The 25,136-nt window shown below is 40.2% G+C and overlaps 1 protein-coding gene and 1 non-coding gene across 4 annotated transcripts in view; both read left to right on the top strand.

Moving 5' to 3' along the window:
• The window catches only part of ZFR (zinc finger RNA binding protein), a 56,286-nt gene that overhangs the window by 12,839 nt on the left and 18,311 nt on the right, over positions 1–25,136 (top strand). For 2 of the 3 annotated variants that reach the window (XM_073343677.1, XM_073343679.1), the window contains exons 3-10: positions 11,803–12,085; positions 13,880–14,024; positions 18,511–18,729; positions 20,303–20,550; positions 21,568–21,759; positions 22,949–23,249; positions 24,170–24,366; positions 24,927–25,046. In XM_073343677.1, the coding sequence (XP_073199778.1) occupies positions 11,803–12,085; positions 13,880–14,024; positions 18,511–18,729; positions 20,303–20,550; positions 21,568–21,759; positions 22,949–23,249; positions 24,170–24,366; positions 24,927–25,046 (1,705 nt within the window). The remainder of the gene's footprint in view (positions 1–11,802; positions 12,086–13,879; positions 14,025–18,510; positions 18,730–20,302; positions 20,551–21,567; positions 21,760–22,948; positions 23,250–24,169; positions 24,367–24,926; positions 25,047–25,136) is intronic. The other variant, XM_073343678.1, reaches the window with a different exon arrangement.
• On the top strand, positions 8,205–8,341 carry LOC140912173 (small nucleolar RNA SNORA66). Its single transcript, XR_012159251.1, has one exon. It is a non-coding gene; the product is annotated as a small nucleolar RNA SNORA66 (small nucleolar RNA).

Raw genomic sequence — 25,136 nt, 5'->3', positions numbered from 1 at the left:
CAGTACTTGTATTGGGTGAATTGAAAAATATTATTTCTTGTTTCTCATTTTTACAGTGCTGATATTTGTAATAAAAATAATAAGTGAGCACTGTATACTTGGTATTCTGTGTTGTAAATGAAATCTATATACTTGAAAATGTAGAAGAAAATGCAAAAATATTTAATTTCAATTGGTATTCCATTGTTTAACAGTGTGATTAATCGTGATTCGTTTTTTTGGTGTTAATTGCGATTGACAGCCCTAATTTTTATTAACACAGTTAGCAAAATCACAGACGCTCCAACCGAGCAAAGTCATCAGAGATCATAGAAATATAGGACTAGAAGGGACCTCAAAAGGTCATTTAATCCAGTCCCCTTCACTGAGGCAGGATTAAGTATTATCTGTTCCATCCCTGACAGATGTTCGTCTAACCTGTTCTTAAAATCCTCCAGTGGCAAAGATTTCACTGCCTTTGTAGGCAATGTGGTCCAATGCTTAACTACTTTACAGTTAGGAAGCTTTTCCTACTGTCTAACCTAAATCTCCCTTGCTGCAGTTTAAGCCCATTACTTCTTGTCCTGTCCTCAGTGGATAAGGAGAACAATTTATCACCCTCCTCTTTATAACAACCTCTTACATACTTGAAAACTCTTATGCCCTCCTCAGTCTTCTCTTCTCCACACTAAACATACCCAGTTTTTTTTTTCCAATCTTTCCTCATGTGTTTGAGACCTCTAACCATTTTTGTTGCTTTTCTTTGGACTTTCTCAAGTTTGTCCACTTCTTTCCCAAAGTGTGGTGCCCAGAGCTGGACACAGTACTACAGTAGAGGCCTTATCAGTGCTGAGTAGAGAAGTACTTACAACACTCCTGCTAATGACAGGTTTCAGAGTAACAGCCGTGTTAGTCTGTATTTGCAAAAAGAAAAGGAGTACTTGTGGCACCTTAGAGACGAACCAATTTATTTGAGCATAAGCTTTCGTGAGCTACAGCTCACTTCATCGGATGCATACTGTGGAAAGTACAGAAGATGTTTTTATACACACAAACCATGAAAAAAATGGGTGATTATCACTACAAAAGGTTTTCTCTCCCCCCACCCCACTCTCCTGCTGATAATAGCTTATGTAAAGTGATCAGTCTCCTTACAATGTGTATGATAATCAAGGTGGGCCATCTCAGACAATGATGTTTGCTTTTGCAATACTATTACATAGTTGACTCTGATTAGGTTTGTGCGGGGTGGATAAAAATCAATGCTTTAAAAAAACAAAACAAAAATATTTTATTTGTTTAAATCAGATTTTTTTTATAAAATGCTTTTTGAGGGGGGGAAACCTATCTGAAGATTGTTTTGATTAAGATACATTATAGCTCAAAGATATCTCATCATGGAATAGGGATTATAAATTCTAATTCTATAGTATGAGACAATATATTCATGTAATGTTTAAGAAAAGTTTTGTAAATGAGTTCCAATAGTTCATGGATTAGGGACCCAATTTAATGGGGTTCCAGGGACTTCTGTATAGATTATTTAGGTTAATCTTTTTATCTACCCAATGGGACTCAGTGCTCAGTCTAGAACAGGGGTCGGCAACCTTTCAGAAGCGGTGTGCTGAGTTTTCATTTATTCACTCTAATTTAAGGTTTCATGTGCTGGTAATACATTTTAACATTTTTAGAAGGTCTCTCTCTAAGTCTATATTCTATAACTAAACTATTTGTATGTAAAGTAAACAAGGTTTTTAAAATGTTTAAGAAGCTTCATTTAAAATTAAATTAAAATGCAGATCTTATCAGTTTCGTGCAGTGGTTCTTAACCTGGGGTGCATGCATCTCCTGGAGGTGCGAGATGCCCTTTCTGGCGGTGTGAAACGTGCAAGATTTTTTTTAGAAGGTAGCTCATCGAAAACACAAATTAAGCACAGGCACATACATAAGTACAACTACTTTGTTTCATCAAACCTATGTATTTATTAACATTATACATTTTTTGACGATTACTGTAATATACAAAGTTTTTAAGTTTTCAATCTAATTGTAGTGTAATTTTTGATAAGGGTTGTAGAGCCCTGGGCTGGCTGCTGGTACCCGAAGCCGGCAGGAGGGCTGAGCAGGGCCAGAGGCCCGGACCCCAGCTGTCATGGGGCTGGAACCCCAGACCAGCAGTGAGGTGAGTGGGGCCAGCGGCTGGTATCCCAGGCTGACAGCAAGCTGAGCGGGGCAGATGGCAGAGACCTCGGCTGGCAAGGGGCCGGTGTCCAGAACTCCAGACCGTCAGCGGGCTGAGCTGCTCAGACCTTCTGCTGGCCTGCGGTTCTGTTCACCCACGCAGGCAGCGGGCTGAGCGAGGCCGGCGGCCGGGACCCTGGCTGGCAGCAGCATGGCAGTAAAAATCAGCTCGCTTGCCACAGATTGCCGACTCCTGGTCTAGAAGATACCATCAAAGATGCTTAGTTTTTGCAGTTCTCAAACTGTCGATTTGTGTCTCCAGAGATAACATGCTTGTTAACAGCAAAAATGTTTTAAAAATAAATAAATAGTATATAGAGGTGAGAAATAACAGACCTCAACCCTATTGTCCCTCCTCAAATTTGTGTACACAGAGTCAATCCCTTACCTCTCTCTAAAAGTGCAAAGTTTCAAAAAGTTCAATGAATAGAAACTTGGTGGGGGCGGAATAGATCTGGACAAGGAGAAGTCTGAAGATAAATGTGAGAAGGGAGGGGCAGGCAGTGGAAACAAAAGTGAAATAGTTTGAGCAGCATGTTCCAGAATGCACTTTTATGTAGAAATCCATGATTAAATCGAGTCTTCCTGACTAGTGATTTAAATCAAATCCACTCTGGGTTTGTGATCTACTATAACTCTCAGATTCTTTTCTGCAGTACTCCCTCCTAGTCAGTCATATCCCATTTGTGCAACTGATTATTCCTTTCCAAGTGAAGTACTTTGTATTTGTCCATATTGACTTTCATCCTGTTTATTTCAGACCCATTTCTCCAGTTTGTCAAGATCATTTTGAATTCTGATCCTGTCCTCCAAAGTGCTTGCAAACCCTCCCAGCTTGGTATTGTCCACAAAATTTATAAGTTGTCCGCAGAATTTGTAAGTTTATTCTCTCTTATCCAAATCATTTATGAAGATGTTGAATAGAACTGGATCCAGGACAGATCTCTGTGGGATCCCACTCAGTATGTCCTTCCAGTTTGATTGTGAACCATTGATAACTACTCAGAATACGCTTTTCCATCCAAATATAGGTTCCTCTAGGTTATATTTCTGTAGTTTATTTATAAGAAGGTCATGTGAGACAGTGTCGAAAACTTTACTAAAATTGAGATATATCACATCTACTGCTTCCCCCCCATCCACAAGGCGTGTTACCCTGTCAGTGAAGGATATTGGGTTGTTGTGATGTGATTTGTTCTTGACAAATTCATGTTGATTGCTGCTTGTCACCTTGTTATCTTCTAGGTGCTTACAAATTGATCATTTGCTCCTTTATTTCCGAGTACCGAAGTTAAACTCTTTGGTCTACAATTCCCTGGGTTTTCTTTATTATCTTTTTTATAGATAGGCACTACAGTTGCCCTATTTTACTCCTCTGGGATCTCTCCTGTCCTCTGTGAGTTCTCAGAGATAATTGCTAATGGTTCAGATGTCTTCAGCCAGTTCTTTATGTATTTTTAGAATATATTTCATCAGGCCTTGCTGACTTGAAGACAGATAACTTGTCCAAATAAGTCTTAACTTGAGCTATGTCTACACTATGGACCTTACAGTGGCACAGCTGCACTTCTGTAAGGTCTCCTGTTTGGCTGCTGTATGCTGGTGGGAGAGAGCTCTCCTGCCGGCATAATTAAACCATCTCCAGTGAGTGATGGTAGCTGTGTTGGCAGGAGACTCTCACCCGCCAACATAGCAGTGTCCACACTGGCACTTTTGTCTGTGAAAGTTGTATTGTTCAGGGGAATTTTTTTTTCACACCCATGACTGACAAAAGTGCTGGTGTAGACAAAGCCTTGTTCTTTTCCTATTTTAGCTTCAGATCCTACCCCATTTAGACTAATATTCGTTGTTAGTGATCTAGTCCGTGCTAACTTTTTTGATGAAAACTGAAACAAAAAAGGCATTTAACACTTCCGCCATTGCTGCGTTTTCCGTTGTTGTCTTTCCCTCCTCATTGAGTGATGAGCCCACCTTGTCCTTGTTCTTCCTCTTGTTTTTAATAGAATGTTTTCTTGTTATCTTTTCTGTCCCTAGCTAGTTTAATCTCATATTTTGCCTTGGCCTTTCTAATTTTGTCACTACATGCTTGTGTTGAATGGTCAAAATGTCCAACATCAGAGCAGAGCATTCCTATACTGATACTATTCTCTGGGAAGACCAATAATCAATGAGACAAGTGATATTATAAGTGGTGCTACCTCTGGCATACCAAGAAGCTCCCGCTGGTGTAGTCCATAGGTAGCTCTGTAACAGGGTTACATGGCAGCTGTGAATATTCGTAAGGATGTCCAGCCACTTCTATCATTAATGAAACCTCCTCACCCTTATAATGTTGGGGTCCTCTTCTCTCATAGGTGATGCCATTTACCTCCAGCTTATCAAATACATCAGCTGGCTACGATAGCATCATTGCAGTAGGAACATCAGCAGATCTTCAATCTTAAAATATCCAAAGCTAATATCAACTGGCATTTTGTGGTTACCTACCAGCAGTTTAGTCATACTTGTTTATTACAGCATTCTATCTTGTGATCTCTTATGATGCTGAGTTATTCCTGGTTAGCTACTTATGCTAATACTTATGCTAAGGCTTTTGGGCCTTATTCATCAATCTGGCTAAGCTATTGTTTTACAGGCTTTGAGGCCTATAGGTTTCTTGCATTACTGCCTTAATTTATATGTATGCCTTACCTAGCAAATACCTGACAAATCTGACAGTAGAGTTCCTAGGAATTTGAGTACTTGCCACACAGGTTGGTAGTGAAAGGAATTAGTCTGCATAACCTCTGGACTCTCCTGTTCCAGAAATTCATGAGATCTTTTCACTTTGCAGCAAGCTATGTTCTCTTACCACTCCTCACCCCCCGTTGCTGTTTGAAGAATTTAGCATATTACTAGCCAAGATATCACTTTACTGTGTTTTGAATTAGGATTTTAGTAATATGTGACGTGACTTATTCTCTGCCAGGGATGTGTCTTTACTATTATTAAAATCTTCCCCAAATTTGGCCCAAATTACAAGCTTTTGAAAAATCTCAGTTTGCACAATAATTGTAGAGGTTTTTTTAGAGGCTGGTAGTGTTATTCCTCAAAGATTCTATCTGCATTGTGTATGCTCCATCCCCACCCAGATTCTTTGTGCTGACTGTGGAGCCCCACTGATCAACTCCTCCATCTCCCTCCCAGCGCCTCGTGTGCACCAGAGAACAGCAGGGATGGGGCGGAAAGAGGTGGGGTGGGGTCTTGGGGTAAGGGATGGAGTGGAGGCGAGGCCTGGGGCTGTGCAGGAAGACTGGGGGGAGTCACAAAAAAAATTTAAATCAAAATGGGAATCCTCGGATTGCTAAAGTTTGAGAAGCACTGGTATAAATGACTTTTTCTATTAATGTTCCTCCTAGGAGTCACTGTAGCACCAGGCACCAGAACTGAGAGCGAGGAGACTATCTCTCTTGTGCTTGCAATGCTCCTGGTGTGATTATGCAGGCAGTGTGGAGGAGATTGAGGAAGCTGAGGATAATGGAGGCAGACAGGCAGAGGCTGGCAGAGTAGGCTGAAGGGTTAAGAATTGGCTGGGTTGGACTCAAGCAAGCTAAAGGGTTCAGGCGGAGGGGGGCAATGGAAGTAGAGGGAGACAGGGACAGGCTCTGTGGGGACACTTGGAGAGAAGCAGAGAGGCTAGATATAGTCATACTAGGGGGCAGGCTGGAGGAGATGGGTCAGAAAGGTCTGTAATGGCCAGAATACGTTCCCCCAATGAAACTTGAAATAGAAGCCAGTGTACATCATTCTCTCTCTCTAGTGGCTGGTCCAACATAGAGTATAACAGCCTACTTATTACTGTTACCAAATACGTTGTTAACTCAAGTAGTTGAGGTCTATGCTGTGGATCTAAAGATTCTGACCCTGGTGATTACCTACACGGGGGCCAGTCTGGTTCCACATGGACCTATGTTTCTTTGGTTAGTATTTTTTTAATAGGAAATAAGTCTTATTTGCATGTAAAAAGAGCTCACTGAAAATAAGGATTTTTTTCATCCTTGTTTGACCTTCTGTCTCCTTTTCTCCTGAGTGCTCTGTTCCTAAAAAAAGTCTCTCTTTTTTGAGAGTCCTTGATATCTTTCCCTTAAGAAAATTTGTCTAAAACATATACGTGACTTCCTGAGAAATATTATAAACTAGCAAATGCATACATTGCTTGCAGAGCCATTGGAGGCAAGTTTTGCAACAGCTCGTGTACATAAGGAAGGAAATGTCCCCAGGCTTGGTCACTGCCTATATGACCACTGGGGATAGGAGCAAGGCACAGGAATGGATGGAGAGGATCTAAAGCAGAGTTTTTCAAAGTTCAGGTCGCAACCCAGTATTGGGGCGCGGCATAGAAGGCACTGCATCTCTCTGGTCAGCACTGCCGACCGGGACATTAAAAGTCCTGTCAGCAGTGCTGACCAGCTAAGGCAGGCTAGTCCCTATCTGTTACAACACCGTGCTGCGTTCCGGAAGTGGCCAGGCGCGGGTCCGGCTTCTAGGCAGAGGGGCCACTGGGTTCCGCGTGCTGTCCCCATCCTGAGCACTGGCTCTGCATGCCCACTGCCCTCTTCCTGGTCAGTGGGAGCTAGAGTCGGGGGAGCAATGCCTGCAGGCGAGAGCTGTGTGCTTAGAAGCCAGACCTACTGCTGGATGCTTCAGGCAGTCGGTCCGCGGTGCCAGGACAGGCGGGAAGCCTGCCTCTGCACCCCAGCTGTGCTGCTAGCCAGAAGCCACTAGAGGTAAGTCCGTGCCACACACCGCACCTCAGTCCCCTGTCTGAGCCCCCCCAAAACCTGGAACCCCTTCCTGCACCTCAAGCCCCCATCTCAGCCCCAGCCCTGAGCGGCCTCTCCCCAAAACCCAGAGCCTCTCATCCCCAGCTCTGTTGAGTTGTGGGCATCAACAATTTTCTTCAGCTGGGTCCCCAGAAAAAAACTTTGAAAACCACTGATCTAAAGTACCTTCAGACTGATAGTGAGATCCTTTTAAAATTAAATGAGACAACATTTAAGTTGTGAAACTCCATTTATCTACAAAAAAGAAAAGGAGGACTTGTGGCACCTTAGAGACTAACAAATTTATTTGAGCATAAGCTTTCGTGAGCTACAGCTCACTTGTGTTCAGATAAATTTGTTAGTCTCTAAGGTGCCACAAGTCCTCCTTTTCTTTTTGCGGATACAGACTAACACAGCTGCTACTCTGAAACCGTCCATTTATCTAGTATCCTTTGGAAAGACAAATTGCTGTGGACGGGACTCTAGGTTTAAGCAAACCAAGAGAGCAGAATGTAGATAATCCAGAAACAATCAAAAGATTTGTGGGGTGGAACTTAAAAATTAAAAGATAGGAATGAGTGGGTTGAAAAGAAGTTGGACCCAAAATTGCAGTGTGATTGAAGTTCTCCTTTGATAATTGCGTCTGTAGATTCCCCTGGTTGGATGAGAATCAAAGCCATTTGAGGTTCTGCAGAACTACCCATTTGGTTTATCCCAGTACCTTTTTTTACTTTCTCAGAACTTTAAGATGTCTGTTTGTATTTCACATGGAGGAAAGTGTGGGTAATCCTGTTAGAGCCTGCCAGGGTGTGTGGCATTAGATTATTGGTGGTTTTGTGGGGGGGTTGATTGCAGTATACCCACAGTGTGTACCATACCTTGTTAATGCACATCTTGTGGGTTATACCCATATTAACAACAAAATAACCCATGACAGGGAGGGAGTTCTGAAAGGTAGAATCAGTAAAGTGTGACACTCATTAGATAGGGGCCAGTTGTGATTGAGTAAAAGAAATTGAAAAAAAGAACTGTAGATAGAGTTTTGTGAGTACTGAGCCAGATTTGAAGATTCCAGAGAAGTGTAGTGAGTTCTTCAGAATGCTAAGACTGTAATGATCGACAGTAAGCATCTAAAAATTACCTAAGAAGCTGTCACTTCATCCAGAATACTTCCCCATAATCTTGCAAACTCGATCACTAGCTCTGCATGATGTTGCAGAAGCAAGGGGAACAGGTTTGCTAAAGTAAGCATGGTAACAGAACCTTATTAGCCTTAGAAATCACATGACTAGGGCTGTTAATTCTGTACCATGACAAGACAACTGTTTTTGCCAAACCCTAAATATTTTTCAGATTATGATCCACCTTGCTAAACTCTCACTAATGACTGGGAAATTGGTTCCTAGTTACAAATGAGATTTTAAAAAAATCAAGCATACCATTTGAAAAAAACCTTATTTTGTTAGGTATGATGCTAACTTGTATGTGAGCAGTGGTATTGTAGCATAACTTAAACAATAATGAAGCTTTACTACAAGAGTTGCCTGCTCTCAACATTTTTGAGCGTTTCATGATTTAGCTTATTTTTAGTAACTGCTTGTGATCTCATGAACAACTTCTCTCAAATTCAGGAAATCTCTGTTATTTCCACATGCACAATTCTGTACTGATAAACAGGCAGCTGTTTGTAGTCTGATCTGATGACTCTGGGTGGCAGTTCTCACCTTTTACCACCAGAAGCCACCCCTCCCAGACTGGTCTGCTCCTGCTCTGCAAGAGGCATAGAGCTTCTGTCAATGTAGTTAGGTTAACGTGGTATCAGGGTAGATGCTGCGTTGCTTACATCAAACTGTTCCAACTGACAGACTGGAGTCCTGTCACACCAGGGCTGACAGCCCAGAGCCAGGACAGAGCTCGGGCTGTCGCCTCCAGACGGCAGGGCTGCCAGTGTCCCACATTGATAGTTAAATCAGTACAAGTGCTCCTGGTGAGGACGCACACTGCCAATAGAAGGAGTTAGTACAGACATGCAAAACCGATTTAATTACTGTGGTGGCTGTACGTCATCGTAACTTGAATCGAGTTCATTTTGTATAGTGTAGACTTGTTCTGAGAAGCAGCAGGAACCATTCTCAAGTAGTGGTATCAATGGCTCCAACCTGTTTCTTGCCCCTGTGACTCTTAACATTGCAATGAGGGGGAATTGAAAGAAAATGTGGGCTTGATCATGCTCCCATTTAAATCAGTGGCACACCCCTACATTGATTTAAACGGAACAGGATTGGGCTCTTAGTGATTAAACAAAATTTTTGAGGAGTGGGGAGTGTGAACCAATCTAGACTGTCTTTCAGAAATATAAACTTGTTGGAGTTACTGAAAGGACTGTAGCATCTGATTTTCAGTGAAGATTATAGTTTTTTTGAGCATCTAGTTTAAACTTGGACAACACAAATAAGCTCTTCATCCAATTATTTAATTCTTCCTTTGTGTCCTGTCTAATTACTGGCATCAAAATTCTATCTCCAGTGTTTTTAGTTTCAGGAACTGAGTTACGTTTGGCAAAATAAAAAATATATTAAATATGATAAATTGGAGTGGCATTCTTCTGTAATTTCTTCATTTCTTCTTGTAAATCTAGTGCTGTATTCAGCAAGAACAAAGCCAAGTGGTTTCAAAGGATTTTTCTGTGATATTCCACCCTTTTATTATATTATCATATCACTTTTTCTCCTATAAATTTTGTGTGCATGCGTTTTGTTCACTGTGCTAAAAGGATTCATTCTGTTCTTTCCAAATGCTCACTTTTCTTGTGCCTAAATACTGTAGGAGGTTATCCTGGTAGAGACCCATCCCACATATTTAACCCTGCACTTCCCTGTTCAGAATTCACTTCACTTGAAAGATGGCATTTTTTATTTTTTAACCTTAGTTTAATTTGATTTGTGAGATTTTGAACTAATTGATCATGCGGTTGGATGTTCATTGTAAACTAATTTAAATATGTGTACTACTCTTTTTAAAAAAGGATAACTCTGAAGGGCATTTTATTAAAATTAAAGTTTTTAATACATCTTTGTTTCTGAATAATCAAGCAAGCAATATTTTAAACATTCTGCTTGACTTCTTAAAATATAACTGCAGTACTTGGACTTGCCAAAATTGGCAGTATTTTCACTACATTTTTCCCCTGGTATGAATTCCATTTTGATATCTAGACATAATGCAGTTTTGACATTAAAATGACAGAATCATACAGCATTTTTCTCCCGATAAATTTTGACCAAGCAAAAATACTGACAAGTTATAGAAGCAGTAAGCATACCCATCGACAAGAGGTAGGTAATATGATTTTTGGCAGTTAGCGCCAGACTGACTATTGGAAACTTTAGCTAGGTATTATCTCTCTGGTATCTAAGCAAACCCAAAATTACAAATCATCATCTCAGCCACTCGCTCAGTATGCTGTTTTAGCTAGAGCATTTAATGTCTCTGTTTTGATTTCCCAGTTGATAAAATAGAGATAATAGTATCCTCATTTAGGTGGTGTGAGTAATTAATAGTGTTATTGGATGAATGTGCTGGAAACACATCATGCTGGTGCATGGGCGGTTTATGTCAAATAAAAGTTGCTAGCTTTTGTTTGTAACCCCCATTTCTTTTCAGGATTGTAAGAAGTACTGACTTCTTGGCAATAATTATTTTACTAATTTATTTATATTTTTTAATTAACCTACCTAAACTCTTAGGCGTTTTGTATAATATAATGCACTGTACATATATTACAAATCAAAATAGGACAATAGCAGTTATTAGATTCTACCCTTCAAATAATCACTGCACCTTCTGAGAACACCTTCTCTCACTGGACTATTAATATCTCCCTCTTGTTAATACTTACCTGTACGCTGCTTCCTGCATGCACCTGCTGCAATGATTGGGGAAACAGATGAGTTTTACAGCATTCCCTGAAGACTGGCAGAATCCTGATAGAATCTTCACACTCACTTCTATAGTACACTCGATTTGGCTACTAGACCTTTTGTTAGTACATCTTTTCTAAGGCCATTGAATCTAGAAGAAAACTATCTATCTAATCTCAACATTTGGAGGGGGACTCCCTCATGAGAAATTAGTTTCAAAAGTTTCTCTCTATCGAGTTTAGGGATTTTTGAACTGACTTTTAATTAAAACCATTTTAAAAGTCACTCTCCTTCATTCAGCTGTTCAGTCAACAGGCCTGCATGGGGCGGTATATTTTTGGTGAAGTAATTAGTCTTAAAACTCCAATAGCATAAAAGGAATCCTATGCTTTGCTCTGAAAATGCCATGTAAGGTGGAATAGTTCAATAATAGCTTTCACAGAAGAAGTAGTTCTTTTTGCAGTGCAGGAGTTGTCAAATATGCTACCCAAAGAATTATTGTATGTATTCCATATCATACAAAACATGATGATTTGAGATCTCTATGCTGTTTCAAATGAAAAGCTTGTCTGTTGCTACCAAAAGGTTTATCAGATGGGCCCCCATTTTGTTTAATGTTTCAGCCGTAAGCACTTGAATGTGCGATGATGCTTAAATAATGAGTGCCATAAAAAAGCTTATAAATGAGTGCTTCTTGTAAACATGTAGACCTTTCCAGGATTATACAAAGCTTAGTTTTAAGACTTTTCTGTTGTTTTGAAATTGAATGAAATATTTAGATATCCGTCTAACATGTTTAGCTGTTGAACTAATGGACTCATTACTTGATGGGTAATACTTACTATCCTTTTCCAATATAGCCAGCAGCCAGCTTCGGGTGTAGCCTATTCCCATCCAACTACAGTTGCTAGCTACACTGTCCATCAGGCTCCAGTAGCTGCACACACGGTTACTGCTGCATATGCTCCAGCAGCAGCTACAGTTGCAGTAGCCAGGCCTGCACCAGTAGCTGTTGCAGCTGCTGCAACAGCTGCTGCCTATGGAGGTTATCCTACAGCACACACGGCGACAGATTACGGTTATACCCAGAGACAACAGGAAGCCCCACCACCACCTCCTCCGGTCACTACACAAAACTACCAGGTAAGTGCCACTTTGAATCCATCTCAGGTCGGTAGTGATCAAAACTCATCTGATGGATGTTTGGTCATCTGTGTGAAATGAGTTTGCTAATCTGGCTAGTTCCCGCTGGTCAAATGTCCAAATCGTAAAAACTACCATCAAGTTCAGCAACCTTGTTGGTATCTTCTACAAAGGCCAAAAATTGAGGGCGTGGCATGGAGACTGACCTGTCCTCTTCTCCAAGTCAGGGTTGAGGCGTATAACCAAGGGACTATGAGGAAAGTTACCCCAAGAATGGCAGTACGACATCTGCTTTGTAGAGAGAGGATTTCAGTCTCCAGAACTGTTAGTCTGGCACTTTTCTCAAGCACATATTCACTCAATTTAAAAATAAAGAAACTAAAAGCTGCCATCATCCCTATCTGCTAATCTCAAATACTGCAAACGTTCACACACGTGAATTGTCCATTGAAGTCAGTGGGACATAAAGTGAAGTCATTGGGGCTCTGTGCGGGCACATGACTGCCCATGTGGCTCTTTTTACAGGGTATGGGCCCTGTTTAATAAATAATTTATTTTGCTATCTCAGCTCCTATTAAAGTCGGTCGGAGCCTTGGAGTTTTCCTGGTTACTTTGAGGCTAGTGCCTATATTTACAAGATTTATCTGAGGTAAATATGCAGGCACTGGTCATATTTAATGTATAATGTAAAGTATTAAAACTATTTTCAGGAACTGGATTGAAAGTATTGACACTGTTGTTTTCCTTTGTGCATAAAGCAGAATAAATTGAAAAAGACTGCCCTATTTAAAGGGCCACATTATAAAATTATCTATTAGGGGGTGCCTTCTGGTTTTATAATACTTATTTTAATTTGATGAAAAAGCACTTTAGAAGAGGTAGGTGGCATTAATGATTATTTAATTGCTCTTTCTGTAGATCTTTTTTTTTCTTTCCTTTTTTTTTTTAAATAGCCACCTCTGGTTAGAGTCCTGAAAAACAAGCAAGCTCTTTCTAATGGTCTGAAACAGCAATTAACTAACACATCCTAATAATTACAGGAGCAGTGCATATGCCTGCTACTAGATGTTGATGCACAGACAGAGAAAAAAGGAGCCTTAAACAAAGGGAAAAAATACAAGGTTACCAAAATTGCTAGGGAACGAAATGTTACTTTTTAAGCTTCTTAACAAGTGGGGTAAATCCAAGTAGAAAATTCTCTAAACTGCAGAATGGTTGATGCGATATAAAACAAAATGCTAATAAAAGGTACAGTTAATGTTCCCCTCTAATTTATATGTAAATAGGAAAAATGCTAAATCAAATTTGTAATACCTAGGAAGTGTTGGTGGGCGTTTCTTCTTTAAAAAAAAAATACTTGAATTTTGTGAAAATACACATTTTGAGCAGGCTTGTGATTTTTCTTAAAATTATATAGGATTTCTGCTCTGATATAAATGTAATAGTGGAACAGTCTGACAGTAGCCTCTTTCTGTTCCTTAATGGAAGTAACAAAGTGGAAAAATGAGAAAATACTTTTAAATGCAAGAGTTGAATTGCTGTTATTTATTGGGTCTGTTAATGTTCATCAAAGCTGTTCATCACTTGTTGTTCTTAGTCTCTGTAAATTTAAGATTAAAGATTTTAAAATATAAAAGGCTTATTTAACTCTAGAATAATGTACATATTTAAATGAATTGTTTGACTTAGTTCAGTAGGCTGTCTCTCCCTTTGGCTGCCTTTGATTATCCCAGGCACCAGACATATTTAAGCAGAAACTCAGGTCCTTTCTTTCTGTTTTGCATGCTTTTTAAGGACTCCTACTCATATGTTAGATCCACTGCCCCAGCTGTGGCTTATGACAGCAAGCAGTACTATCAACAACCAACAGCTGCTGCAGCTGCAGTGGCTGCTGCTGCCCAGCCTCAGCCTTCTGTAGCCGAATCATACTACCAGACAGGTGGGTGGTGTGCATGAAATTCCTTTTCGGTCAGTGCAAAACAGTGTGCTGCTTTGTCTTTTAAAAACGTTTCTTTGGATACCTCAGACAAATTGGTTTTTATTCTTAGCTTTATAATGTAACCCATATAAATATAAATGTATGGACAAAAATCCTGCTGTTACCCAGCACTTAATAACCTTGCCTCAAATAGCGTCTTGCCTAAAAATACACACACCTTTTTCTATGTAAATTGAATTTAACAATACTTAAGTGTGTTTTAAAATATGTTGTGCCTACCAAGTTCAAATACACTTTGGCTGGCCCGTGCAAACAAGAAGAGATCTGGACAAGAAAAGGATTTTTGAGCATAGTTTTGTTATATTAAATAGTGTAAGTCAGTATTAACCCATTTTGGCCATCACAAAGTTTAAATCCCATTTAAACAAATTTTAAAGCTTTGTAATGTTGGTGTGGATGGGAAATTAAAGGCAAGCTTTAGCTATGTGGTGAGAGAAAGTTTGCTTAAAGAAAGCAATAGGGTGAGCAAGTTGTTTCAGAACATGACACGAGTCTGTGGGGAGAGAGACCAGTTACTGTGTATGTGGTTTTAAAAAAAAGCCATTTGTACAGTATATGGCTGCAGTTTAAAAAAATGTTGTTAGAAGGGGCTTTATACTCTAATAACAGAAAGATAGGGCACAGTTTGAGACCTAAATTCAGAGTTCATACTTAATGCCTCTCGCTCTCCAGCAAGGGAAGGCACTCTTCTCTGCGCAAGAGAGGAATACAGTGTGAACTTAAGTGTCATTAACTCTAGGGCCCTACCAATTTCACAGCCGTGAAAAATGTGTCACGGACCGTGAAATAAGACCTTCCCTGTAAAACCTGATCTCCCTGAAATCTGCTAGTTTGGCAGGGCTGGGGAGGGACAGGACTTGTCCTTCCCCAGTACAGCGGTTATGGGAGGAAATCAGACCTACCTCCACAGGCAGCTCAGACATGAGGGTGGTATACCCTCACTTCTGTGCTGCAGCATCCCCCGAGCTGCGCTGTGGGTTTCTGCCCTGCAGCTCCTGCTGGGGTTTGGGGTGGCTGGATTGGGGGCTTCCGCCCCCCTCGGGTCTGCAGGGGCTTTGGGTGCCCAGGTGCAGGTTTTTGTCCTCTCATCCCCCACAACTCCTGCAGGGGCTGGGGGTGGCTGGGCTCCAGCCGGGGTTTGGGGCTGCCGCCCCTTGCAGCTCCTGCCCAAGCTCGAGGCTGCCCAGGCTCAGGGGCTTTTGCCGCCGGCTCCAGCCGGGGCTCAGGGTGTCTTGGTTCGCGCCCCTCCCCTGCCCGTTGTTCCTGCCAGAGCTTGGGCACCCATTTTTCAACTTGGCATGGACCCAGTGGGCCCATGCATTAATCTGCCACTAGCCGTGACTAGTAGCTGGGAGCTGTGGAGATTGGACCTGCCATCATCTCCAGGATGGAAACTCCTCCAGCTTCAGGAAACTCCACAGCTGCTGCCTTCAGAGCCCAGCTCTGAAGTGAGTATGACAATCCTGTGACCACCCTATAACACAGGGGTTGGCCAAGTAGAGCCCGGGGGCCACATCCAGCCCTCCGGACCTTTAAATCTGGTGCTTGAGCTCCCACCACGGAGCAGGATCCAGGACTTGACCCATTCTGGCGCTCCAGTTGGGGAGTGGGGTCAGGGGCTTTCCCCAGTCTGTGTAGCACCCGGAAGCAGCAGCATGCCCGCCCTCTGGCTCCTACACGTAAGGGGAACCAGAGGGCTCCGCATGCTGCCCTCACCCCAAGCGCTGCCTCTGCAGCTCCTATTAGCCAGGAATTACGACCAGTGGAAGCTGCAGGGGTGGCGCCTGCCCACAGGGCAGCGTGTAGAGCCACTTGCCATGCCTCCATGTAAGAGCTGGAGGGGGACATGCCGCTGCTTCTGGGAGCTGCTTGAGGTAAGCGCCGACCAGAGCCTGCACCCTGACCCCTTCCCGCGCCCCAACTCTGAACCCCCTCCCAGCCTCTGAACCCCTCAGTCCCAGCCCAGAGCACCCTCCTGCACCCCCAGCCCCACCCCAAGGCCTGGTACCTCCAGCGGGAGCCCTCTTCTTCCCCCAGCATCCCAACCCCCTGCCCCAGCCCAGAACCCACTCCTGCTTCTTGAACTCCTCATTTCTCGCCACACCCCAGAGTCTGCACCACAACCCCCAATTTTGTGAGCATTCATGGCCTGCGATACAATTTCCATACCCAGATGTGGCCCTCGGGCCAAAAACTTTGCCCACCCCTGCTGTAACGGCTATGGGATCCTCCCTCCCCCGCAATCCCCTTTTGGGTCAGGACCTCCATGGTTACAACACTGAAATTTCAGACATAAACATCTGAAATTGTGAAACTGACCAATTTTAAAACCCTCTGGTCCTGAAATTAACCAAAATGGAGCATGAATTTGGTAGATCCCTAACTGTATCTCTCTCTAGTTTACTGGAACTCTGACAGGCGTCAGTTCAGTCTTCATGTCAAGAAAATAGTTGTAACCTGAGATCTAGGTACGGAAGAACAACTTTCAGGTTTAACTCTGAATGTTTGTTGCCATGCCATGCCAAGGCTTTCAAGATTATGCGAGGGTCCCATGACCTGGCAGTCCTATATGGAGTCAATGGGAAGTTGTACAACTGGGAAATTCCAGATTGCTGCTATATGGGTTATAGGAACCTAATACAGCAATAAGAGGCCAAGAAGAGAATTGGACACAAGTAGAAATTATTCTTCTGAGAGAGTAGTTGGACCATCTGTAGATTAGTCTGCTAAATTGTGAGTACCATATTAGAGGAGGGATTTTGAGGAGGTTGAGAAGGATCAAAAGAAGCAAGGGGGATTATTTTCCATGCCATTTTGGAAAAATTGGTATTCTCTGCTTTCAGAATTCTAAAGCAAATAGTAAAGGTAGATGCAGATATGCAGTCTAAACAAGAAACACAGTCTAGGTCTCAACACTAGATACTCCTAAAGCTATGGGAACAGCAGGCTAGAAGTGAGTGAATCACAAAAATTAGGTAGTTTGGACTTGATTGTTTTTTTGTGGCCTGAGCCTGTAGTAGTGTTCTTTGTGTGAAACACCATGTTCCTGGCATATAATCCTTTTTTAAGGACATATTAACAGGTTTACAAATCCTTGCCATGCAAATATCAGAAACAAAACAATAATCATTACAACACTTATCTTTTGTTTAAAGAGACATGCAAGAATATAGTCATCAGCTCTATCTGTTCATTAGGGAGTTAGCCATATTAAAGAGTGAGCATTGTTAACAACACCTATGATGTTGTTTCTATTGATTTTATTAAATTGAGTGAAATCTCTGATTATGCATAATTAATGGACCAGGTATGTCTATCAAATGTTAAAAGTTGGAAAAAAGGATACCTGCTGGGGGTATTTTCTGGTGAATGTACTCTGAGTGGTGTTTACTACTTCTCATAACACAAGAACTAGGGGTCACCAAGTGAAATTAATAGACAGCAGGTTTAAAACAAATAAAAGGAAGTATTTCTACACATAGTCAACCTGTGGAACTCCTTGCCAGAGGATGTTCTGAAGGCCAAGACCATAACAGGGTTCAAAAAAGAGCTAGATAAATTCATGGAGGATAGGTCCATTGATGGCTATGAGCCAGGATGGGCAGAAATGGTGTCCCTAGCCTGTTTGTCAGATGCTGGGAATGGGAGACAGAGTGACTGGATCGCTTGATGATTACCTGTTCTGTTCAATCCCTCTGGGGCACCTGACACTGGCCAGTGTTGGAAGACAGGGTACTGGGCTGAGTGGACCTTTGGTCTGACGCAGTAGGGCCGTTCTTATGAGTACTGAATAAAATGTAACCAAATATCTAAGTATCTATTTGTCGTCTGTCTATTTTGCTGGGTATGTAATTGGTATGTTAATTGTTCCATAACAGCATCCTTTTATGCTTTTATAAACCATTCTTCTATGGTAGGACTATTTTTTTGTATTTTTTCTTCCAGTGAGAGGTTATAAATTGCTGAGCCGCTACTAGCAGATGAGAGATTAGGCATAATATACTGTGTGTTGCTTGGTTTTTCATTTTCAGGATAACCAAAAAGTATTTAGAATACTAAAAATAAAACCAGCGTTTGTATAATATGCTTCTGAATTTTTGTCCATTAATGAACTTCAAACTAAAAGTGATCATCATAGGTCAGGCTACTTTTCATAGTACTGAAAGACCCTTAAGAAAAGGGTTGGCTGTATTTAGAGAAGAAAGTGAAATGAGTTATGCAGATGCATTTTAGGATTGTATTCATTTTATTACATGGTCATCCCTCTGGCATGTGTGTTTTGTAACAGAAAAATCCTCATTTGTTGTGTGCTTAGTTACTTGTATATAGTTGAATATAATTATTTTAAAAATTTAATGTCGTTCGAAATTCACCTAGTCTCAAATTTTTAAATCGTTATACAACTTTACTCTTCTATCTTAATTAGCTCCAAAAGCAGGATATAGCCAAGGAGCAACTCAGTATACTCAAGCCCAGCAAACTCGACAAGTGACAGCCATAAAACCAGCCACCCCAAGTCCAGCTACAACTACTTTCTCCATATATCCAGTATCCTCCACTGTGCAGCCAGTAGCAGCTGCAGCAACTGTTGTTCCATCCTATACTCAGAGTGCTACATACAGTACAACAGCAGTCACTTACTCTGGTAAGAATTTTGCAAGTTATATTACTATGAGGTTTGTGAGTCATGTTATGGAAAAGGATTTTGTAGGCTCAAAAATTTGGTAATTGTGTTTAGTTGTGTCATAAAGCACCAAGAAATATTCAGCTAGTTAGATCACTATATTCGCAGAATATTCAGACACATTCTTGGAAGAGAACAGTAGTTGTATGTGGTCCTGTTTTGTTGAACATAATATCAAAGAGAGATTGCAGCACTGCTTGGCTAGTTCTTGGTGTTGGTCAAGTATGGGAAGGGAGCAGAAACCATGCAATGGAAAAAAACAGAGACAAGTGTCCAAAGAAAATAAAATTTTGGAGGCAATGTACCACCATCAGACAACAGTTGTGAAGAGGAGAGGGGGCAAACCAGAGTAAAACTTAGATTTTGGATTACTTTGATCTCCTCTGGGAGGAGGGGGTGTGTACAAGAGCTTTGCTCCAAACATAAGAGATTCAAGGCTTGATTAAAAGTGGAAGGAATCCTGTTTAGCTTTATAACCAGATGATAATCAACTGGAACATTGTAGCTGCTTGGATCTTTGGTATCCTCTTTTAAATGGTGTCAAGTATCAGGGGGTAGCCGTGTTAGTCTGTATCCACAAAAACAACAAGAGTCCGGTGGCACCTTAAAGACTAACAGATTTATTTGAGCATAAACTTTCATGGTGCAAATCTGAAGAAGTGAGGTTTACCCATGAAAGCTTATGCTCAAATAAATCTGTTAGTCTTTAAGGTGCCACCAGACTCCTTGTTGTTTTTGTTTTAAATGGGACATTTAAAATGTTCCTTGAAACAGAAAAAGCCTAATCGGTGGATTAAAGTAGTTGAACCACTAGATGTGGAGAGTTTATGGGAAAACTGGCTCAAAGGCATGAAAACACAGTTTTCTTGATTTATTCAACTGTGGTACTAGAAATTAAGGAGTGAAAAGATAAGGCAAGTTACAGAGAATCAAGCAGGCCAACAGTTTGTTTGCACCAAAGTGCATCTGAGGATGCTGGATGGTTAAATATCAAAGAGAAGAGGCTCCTAAGCACTGTTGTGGTTTTGGTTTCACATCCATGTGTATCCTTTTCTTACACAATAAATTGTTCCTTATTAATAAACCTAAGTTTGAACAAATACTCATTTCTAGTGGCTTTTATCTCATCTTTGCTGTGCCACACCTAGCCCTCCCAGATGTGCCAGGACCGTTGGCACAGACCGTTGGCACATTCTTGAATGGCAGCTTTGATACAGCTGCCAGGATAGGGGACCACAGTATATTTAAAAATTGTATAGCTACAAAGATCTGTCTGAGAGAAAACATGCCCCTGACATAGGTGGGAAATGGTATTTAAATTTGTATATCATAAAAGGTCAAGTAAAATTCTGATTAAGTGATAAGATAGTTGACCACACATTGCATCTCAGGACCTTATCAAAATGTTTAGATCACAAAATGTACCTTTCTGGAAAAAAACTAAATGTCATGCAGCATCCCTAGAACTAACTTGCGTGTAACTGTGATATACAATGTATAATAATGTAACATTATCATATTTTGATCTTTTGAGGTACCTCTTATTCTGGCTATGAAGCCGCAGTATATTCAGCAGCATCATCCTATTACCAGCAGCAGCAGCAGCAACAGAAACAGGCCGCGGCAGCAGCGGCTGCTGCTGCTGCAACAGCTGCCTGGACAGGGACCACCTTTACTAAAAAGGCACCATTCCAAAATAAGCAACTGAAACCAAAACAACCTCCCAAACCACCACAGATCCACTATTGTGATGTTTGTAAAATCAGCTGTGCTGGACCACAGGTACCTGTATTACATGACATTCCACTATGCCGCTTAGTCATTATTTCATATATTTAAAAACAGGCATTATTTAAGAACAGTTGTGGATTGCGGAAATCATTTAAATAACTTCCCTCTAGAAGCAGTTTGAAAATGTGTACCCCTATGAAAAGGAAATACTGATGTTTGTGCTCTGTGAACAGCTGAATTTTATTTCGCACGCTAAAAGTTAACATTCTCTATTTGAAGCGCTATTCTGCTCAGTAGCAAATTTCCTGGGGAAAACTCCCTTCTCAGACGCATAGACCCTTGAGAATTTAAGCTTTTATGAAATTTCTCCTTGAAAAATATTCTACTTTGGAGTATTCTATTTGTCCTTCTAGCACTCCATTCTAGTTTTGAAATGGCTGAATGTAGTACTATCTTGTCAGGTCATTCATATTAAGACAGCATGAGAGTTTTTTACACACTTGTTTAGAATATTTGTTGTTCTGCATGTCATGTTAAAAAACTGTCATTTTTTTCTACTACTTCTTGCACTTGGACTGCCCCTTCCCACACAAGGACACTCTCAATTGTAAAAGTTTTACTTTGCGCCCTGATGTATTTAAGCAGTATCTCCTTCTGAATTACTGAGTTTTTTGGGGCGCTCTAAATCACGCAGGACTTGGGTACAGCCTACTGGATAAGATCACTTGATGGTTAACATCTGTCACTTGGCATTGACCAATACTTGATGATTTGGAAAGTAGGAAGATGAAAAAAGTCCTTACTGCTTTTTGCCAACTATGGAGTTCTGTATATCATGAAAGGAAAATAGTTTCCTGGTCCCTGCCAGCATGGCTTATGCCTCAAAGCACACGCACAATAAAATGGCAGTGCTGTGTATAGGAAATATGTTCCCTAGCAAAATTTAAGTGTTGATTATTTCTAGCTTATAACCTATTGTATATTTTATAGCATCAGATGACTGACATAATTAATGGAGTAAAAAGAATGTATTGAGGATGTATGCTTTTTCACTGCATTTTTAAATAGACTTATAAAGAACATTTGGAAGGCCAGAAACACAAAAAGAAAGAAGCGGCGTTAAAAGCATCTCAGAACACTAGCAACAGCAGTACTTCTGCTCGTGGAACTCAGAATCAGTTGCGCTGTGAGCTCTGTGATGTGTCTTGTACAGGAGCAGATGCATATGCTGCCCATATTCGTGGAGCTAAACATCAGAAGGTAGGAATGGAGGTAGTTTGTAACTCTGAACAAACCATTATGGTGGTTCTTTCACAAGTTTACAACTGAACATTGATTTAATACAGTTTTGAAACTTTACTAAGCAGAAGAAAAATGCTGCTTTTAACCATTTTAATTTAAATGAAACAAGCACAGAAACAGTTTTCTTACCTAGTCAATTTTTTTAAACTTTCCCTTTATTATTTTAGTAGTTTACGTTTAACACAGTATTTACTGCATTTGCTTTTTATATTTTTGGCTTTGCTGCTGCCTGATCACATACTTCCAGTTCCAAGTGATGTGTGTGGTTGACTAGTCCGTTCGTAACACTGGTGTTTGTAACTTTAAGGTTCTACTGTAGTTGTCAAACTTCTAAGATTAATCCACTGTTCTTTATCCCCTTCTCCACCCTCTCTTCCCATCTTGTACCTTTTATTATTGAGCACTAAATGATTCTTTTTTTGGAGTCTGTCAATATTTCTTATAAATCCTATTATCAGAAAACTGAAATTTAATTGTATTTTAAAGGTATCCTGCAAAGGACTTTATATGATGTATAAAGGAAACCTGAATACTTGTTTTTCTGCTTGTTTTTTACTGTGTATAATATCAGGAATGTCATCTGGGTCTTCCCTGGTTTTGCTGAAAGACCTGTTATTGCTCATTCAGTCTCTGTCTGTGTTGTGGAATCTCGCACTTTCAATGATGGCGCAGAGTTATTGAATCTTTAATAAAGACATCTGTTCTCCAATGTGTTCCTCAGCCATAGTAATTAAAATAGTTTAAGCTCCCCACCAAGGGGCGTGGAGGGTGGGAGAGAACACATGAAATATAAAACAATTTGACTAAAAATCACTCCACCATCTGTTTCTTGGCTTGCTTTTTTTTTGACTCTTGACTCTGATGATGTCATGTTTTCACTAGTTGTTCAGTCATAGTGGAGTTTTTCTGGGATAGATAAGACATGTATTTCTAATCTAAAAAGCAAGCAGAGAAAAGTTTAGAGGTCTGAAACTTTGTATTTATAAATCATTAAAGAAACAAAAATGGACACAAGTTCATTTTTTTTTCCCCCACATGCAGATCAACTTTTTAAGGATAGTAGCCATGTTATTTTTTTAATGTAAACCAAGTGGTTCATGTTTTTTAATGAGCCTATTAATTTTATTTTTTTATTTTTTGGTTCTAGGTGGTTAAATTGCACACAAAACTTGGAAAGCCCATTCCTTCAACTGAACCAAATGTTGTTACCCAGTCTACTTCCTCAACATCTGCATCTGCTTCCAAACAGACTGCCTCTGCTTCAAATATTGCAACTAGCAGCAGCACTGTGAACTCCTCCATTACATCTTCTGCAGTGAAAATTCTTACTCCCACAGCAAGCACGCCAATTAACGCAGCATCCAACAACAAAGTGTCCGTAGTTGCTGCTAATATACCTGTAAAGAAAATATCTACACCGAAAATAAACTTTGTTGGCAAGTACAGAAGTCAGTCTTCATTTTGAAACCTAACCTATTATAAGGATTTAAAATCTATATGTATCTAGTCTGTACGATGTCAATGCTGCAAACGCCTGTGCATATGCATAACTTTATGATTGCGAGTTATCCATGTTAACTTTGTCCACATAGAGTTAGTCCCCTTGAAGTCAAGTGCATAAGTGTTGGCAGCATTGGAGGGCTATATGTTTTATTTGATACAAACATTCAGTTCTGGTACGCTTTCTGTTTTTTTGATCTTGTTAGCAAAAAATGTCTTATGAAAGCAGTTCTACAGTGGGTTACTTCTGAAAGCAAAAAGATTGCTCATCTGGATACCTTTCTTTGGTTGCAAGTATCGGAGGGGTAGTTGTGTTAGTCTGTATCCACAAAAACAACAAGGAGCCTGGTGGAATTTATTTATTTATTTTATGCATGGACTCCATGCGTCTGAAGAAGTGGGTTTTTTACCCACGAAAGCTTATGCCCAAATAAATATGTTAGCCTTTAAGGTGCCATCGGATTCCTCATTGTTTCTTTGGTTGCTCCCTTTCAGTCTTGCCTTGTGCTTGCAGAACGCTAAGCTAGATTTAATAGAAGTCTAAATTGCACATGCCTACTAAGTCTTTACTGCAAAAATGGAGAACTTTGGTTAACAGAGTTTAAAAAATTTGAGTACCATTAAATTATTTAAGAAAAATTAAAAACAACTCACCCTAAACCTTGATTTGTAGCTGAATTTTTACAATGTTCTCTGTTTAATTGTATGTTTATGGTGTTTAAATTTATTCTTAAAATATTTGAAAAAATGGAGGCACTCTGGCCAAAATCTCACCATTTGCAAATGAAATCTCTTTAATTTGTACATATTCTGTAAGTATATAATCATTCTACCAAAATTAACAGTTCATTTTAAACTTTGATTTTAGGTGGTAATAAGCTACAGACAACAGGAAGTAAACAGGAAGATATGAAAGCTGTTGAAAATGTTAAGACTACTCCTTTGGTTGCTGTTGTACAGACCCAGGAAGTAAAACCAGATACAGCATCAGAACCAGTGACTCCAACAACTCTTGCTGCTTTGCAGAGTGATGTCCAGCCAGTAGGCCATGACTATGTGGAGGAGGTATTAATCTGAAAATCCTCTTAGTATACTTGTTTGATTTAAATAAAATGTGTCCATCAGAATTATAAAGCAAGACTCTGATCCTGCAAAGACTTATGCATGTGCTTAAATTCTCACTTTGTGAGCAGAACCTTCAAAGTCAATGGAACTGTTCATTGTGCATTCTGGTAAGCATGTGTACATAAGTTTTGTAGAATCCAGGGTTTAAGTTGAATATACTAAAAAAGGTTTTCCACTCTTTTTTTTTTTAAGTATTTGTTTGAATCTAAGGAGTTAATAAAACTATATTTTAAGAGTATAAGCTCTTCTGGGTATGAATCACGTGTTCCTCTTTGTACAGTACTTAACACAATGGGAATCTGATCATGATTGACAATTCTTTTCTTGACAATACCTCTTTTTAAAGTGCTTACTAAAATATATGTATGTAAATATGTGAACATGTTTTGTGTAGGATACAATTAAGATTCTTGTAAAATTAGGTTAATTTGTAGAAAAGGTAAATTATGGGGGAGGTTTAAATATCCAAAAATCTAATTCAACATTATTTTATTTCCAAGGTACGGAACGATGAAGGGAAGGTGATCCGCTTTCACTGCAAACTTTGTGAGTGCAGCTTTAATGATCCTAATGCCAAGGAAATGCATCTAAAAGGAAGGCGGCACAGGCTTCAATATAAAGTTAGTTGATATACTGCTAACAGTAGTTTAAACTTTACAAGACCTAAATTGTAGTAACTTGTTACTCAAATTCAAGATTAGTGGTTACCA

Source organism: Lepidochelys kempii, chromosome 5 (genome assembly GCF_965140285.1).
Source record: "Lepidochelys kempii isolate rLepKem1 chromosome 5, rLepKem1.hap1, whole genome shotgun sequence".
Lineage (NCBI taxonomy): Eukaryota > Metazoa > Chordata > Testudines > Cheloniidae > Lepidochelys > Lepidochelys kempii.
This window is presented reverse-complemented; position numbering and strand designations above follow the sequence as displayed.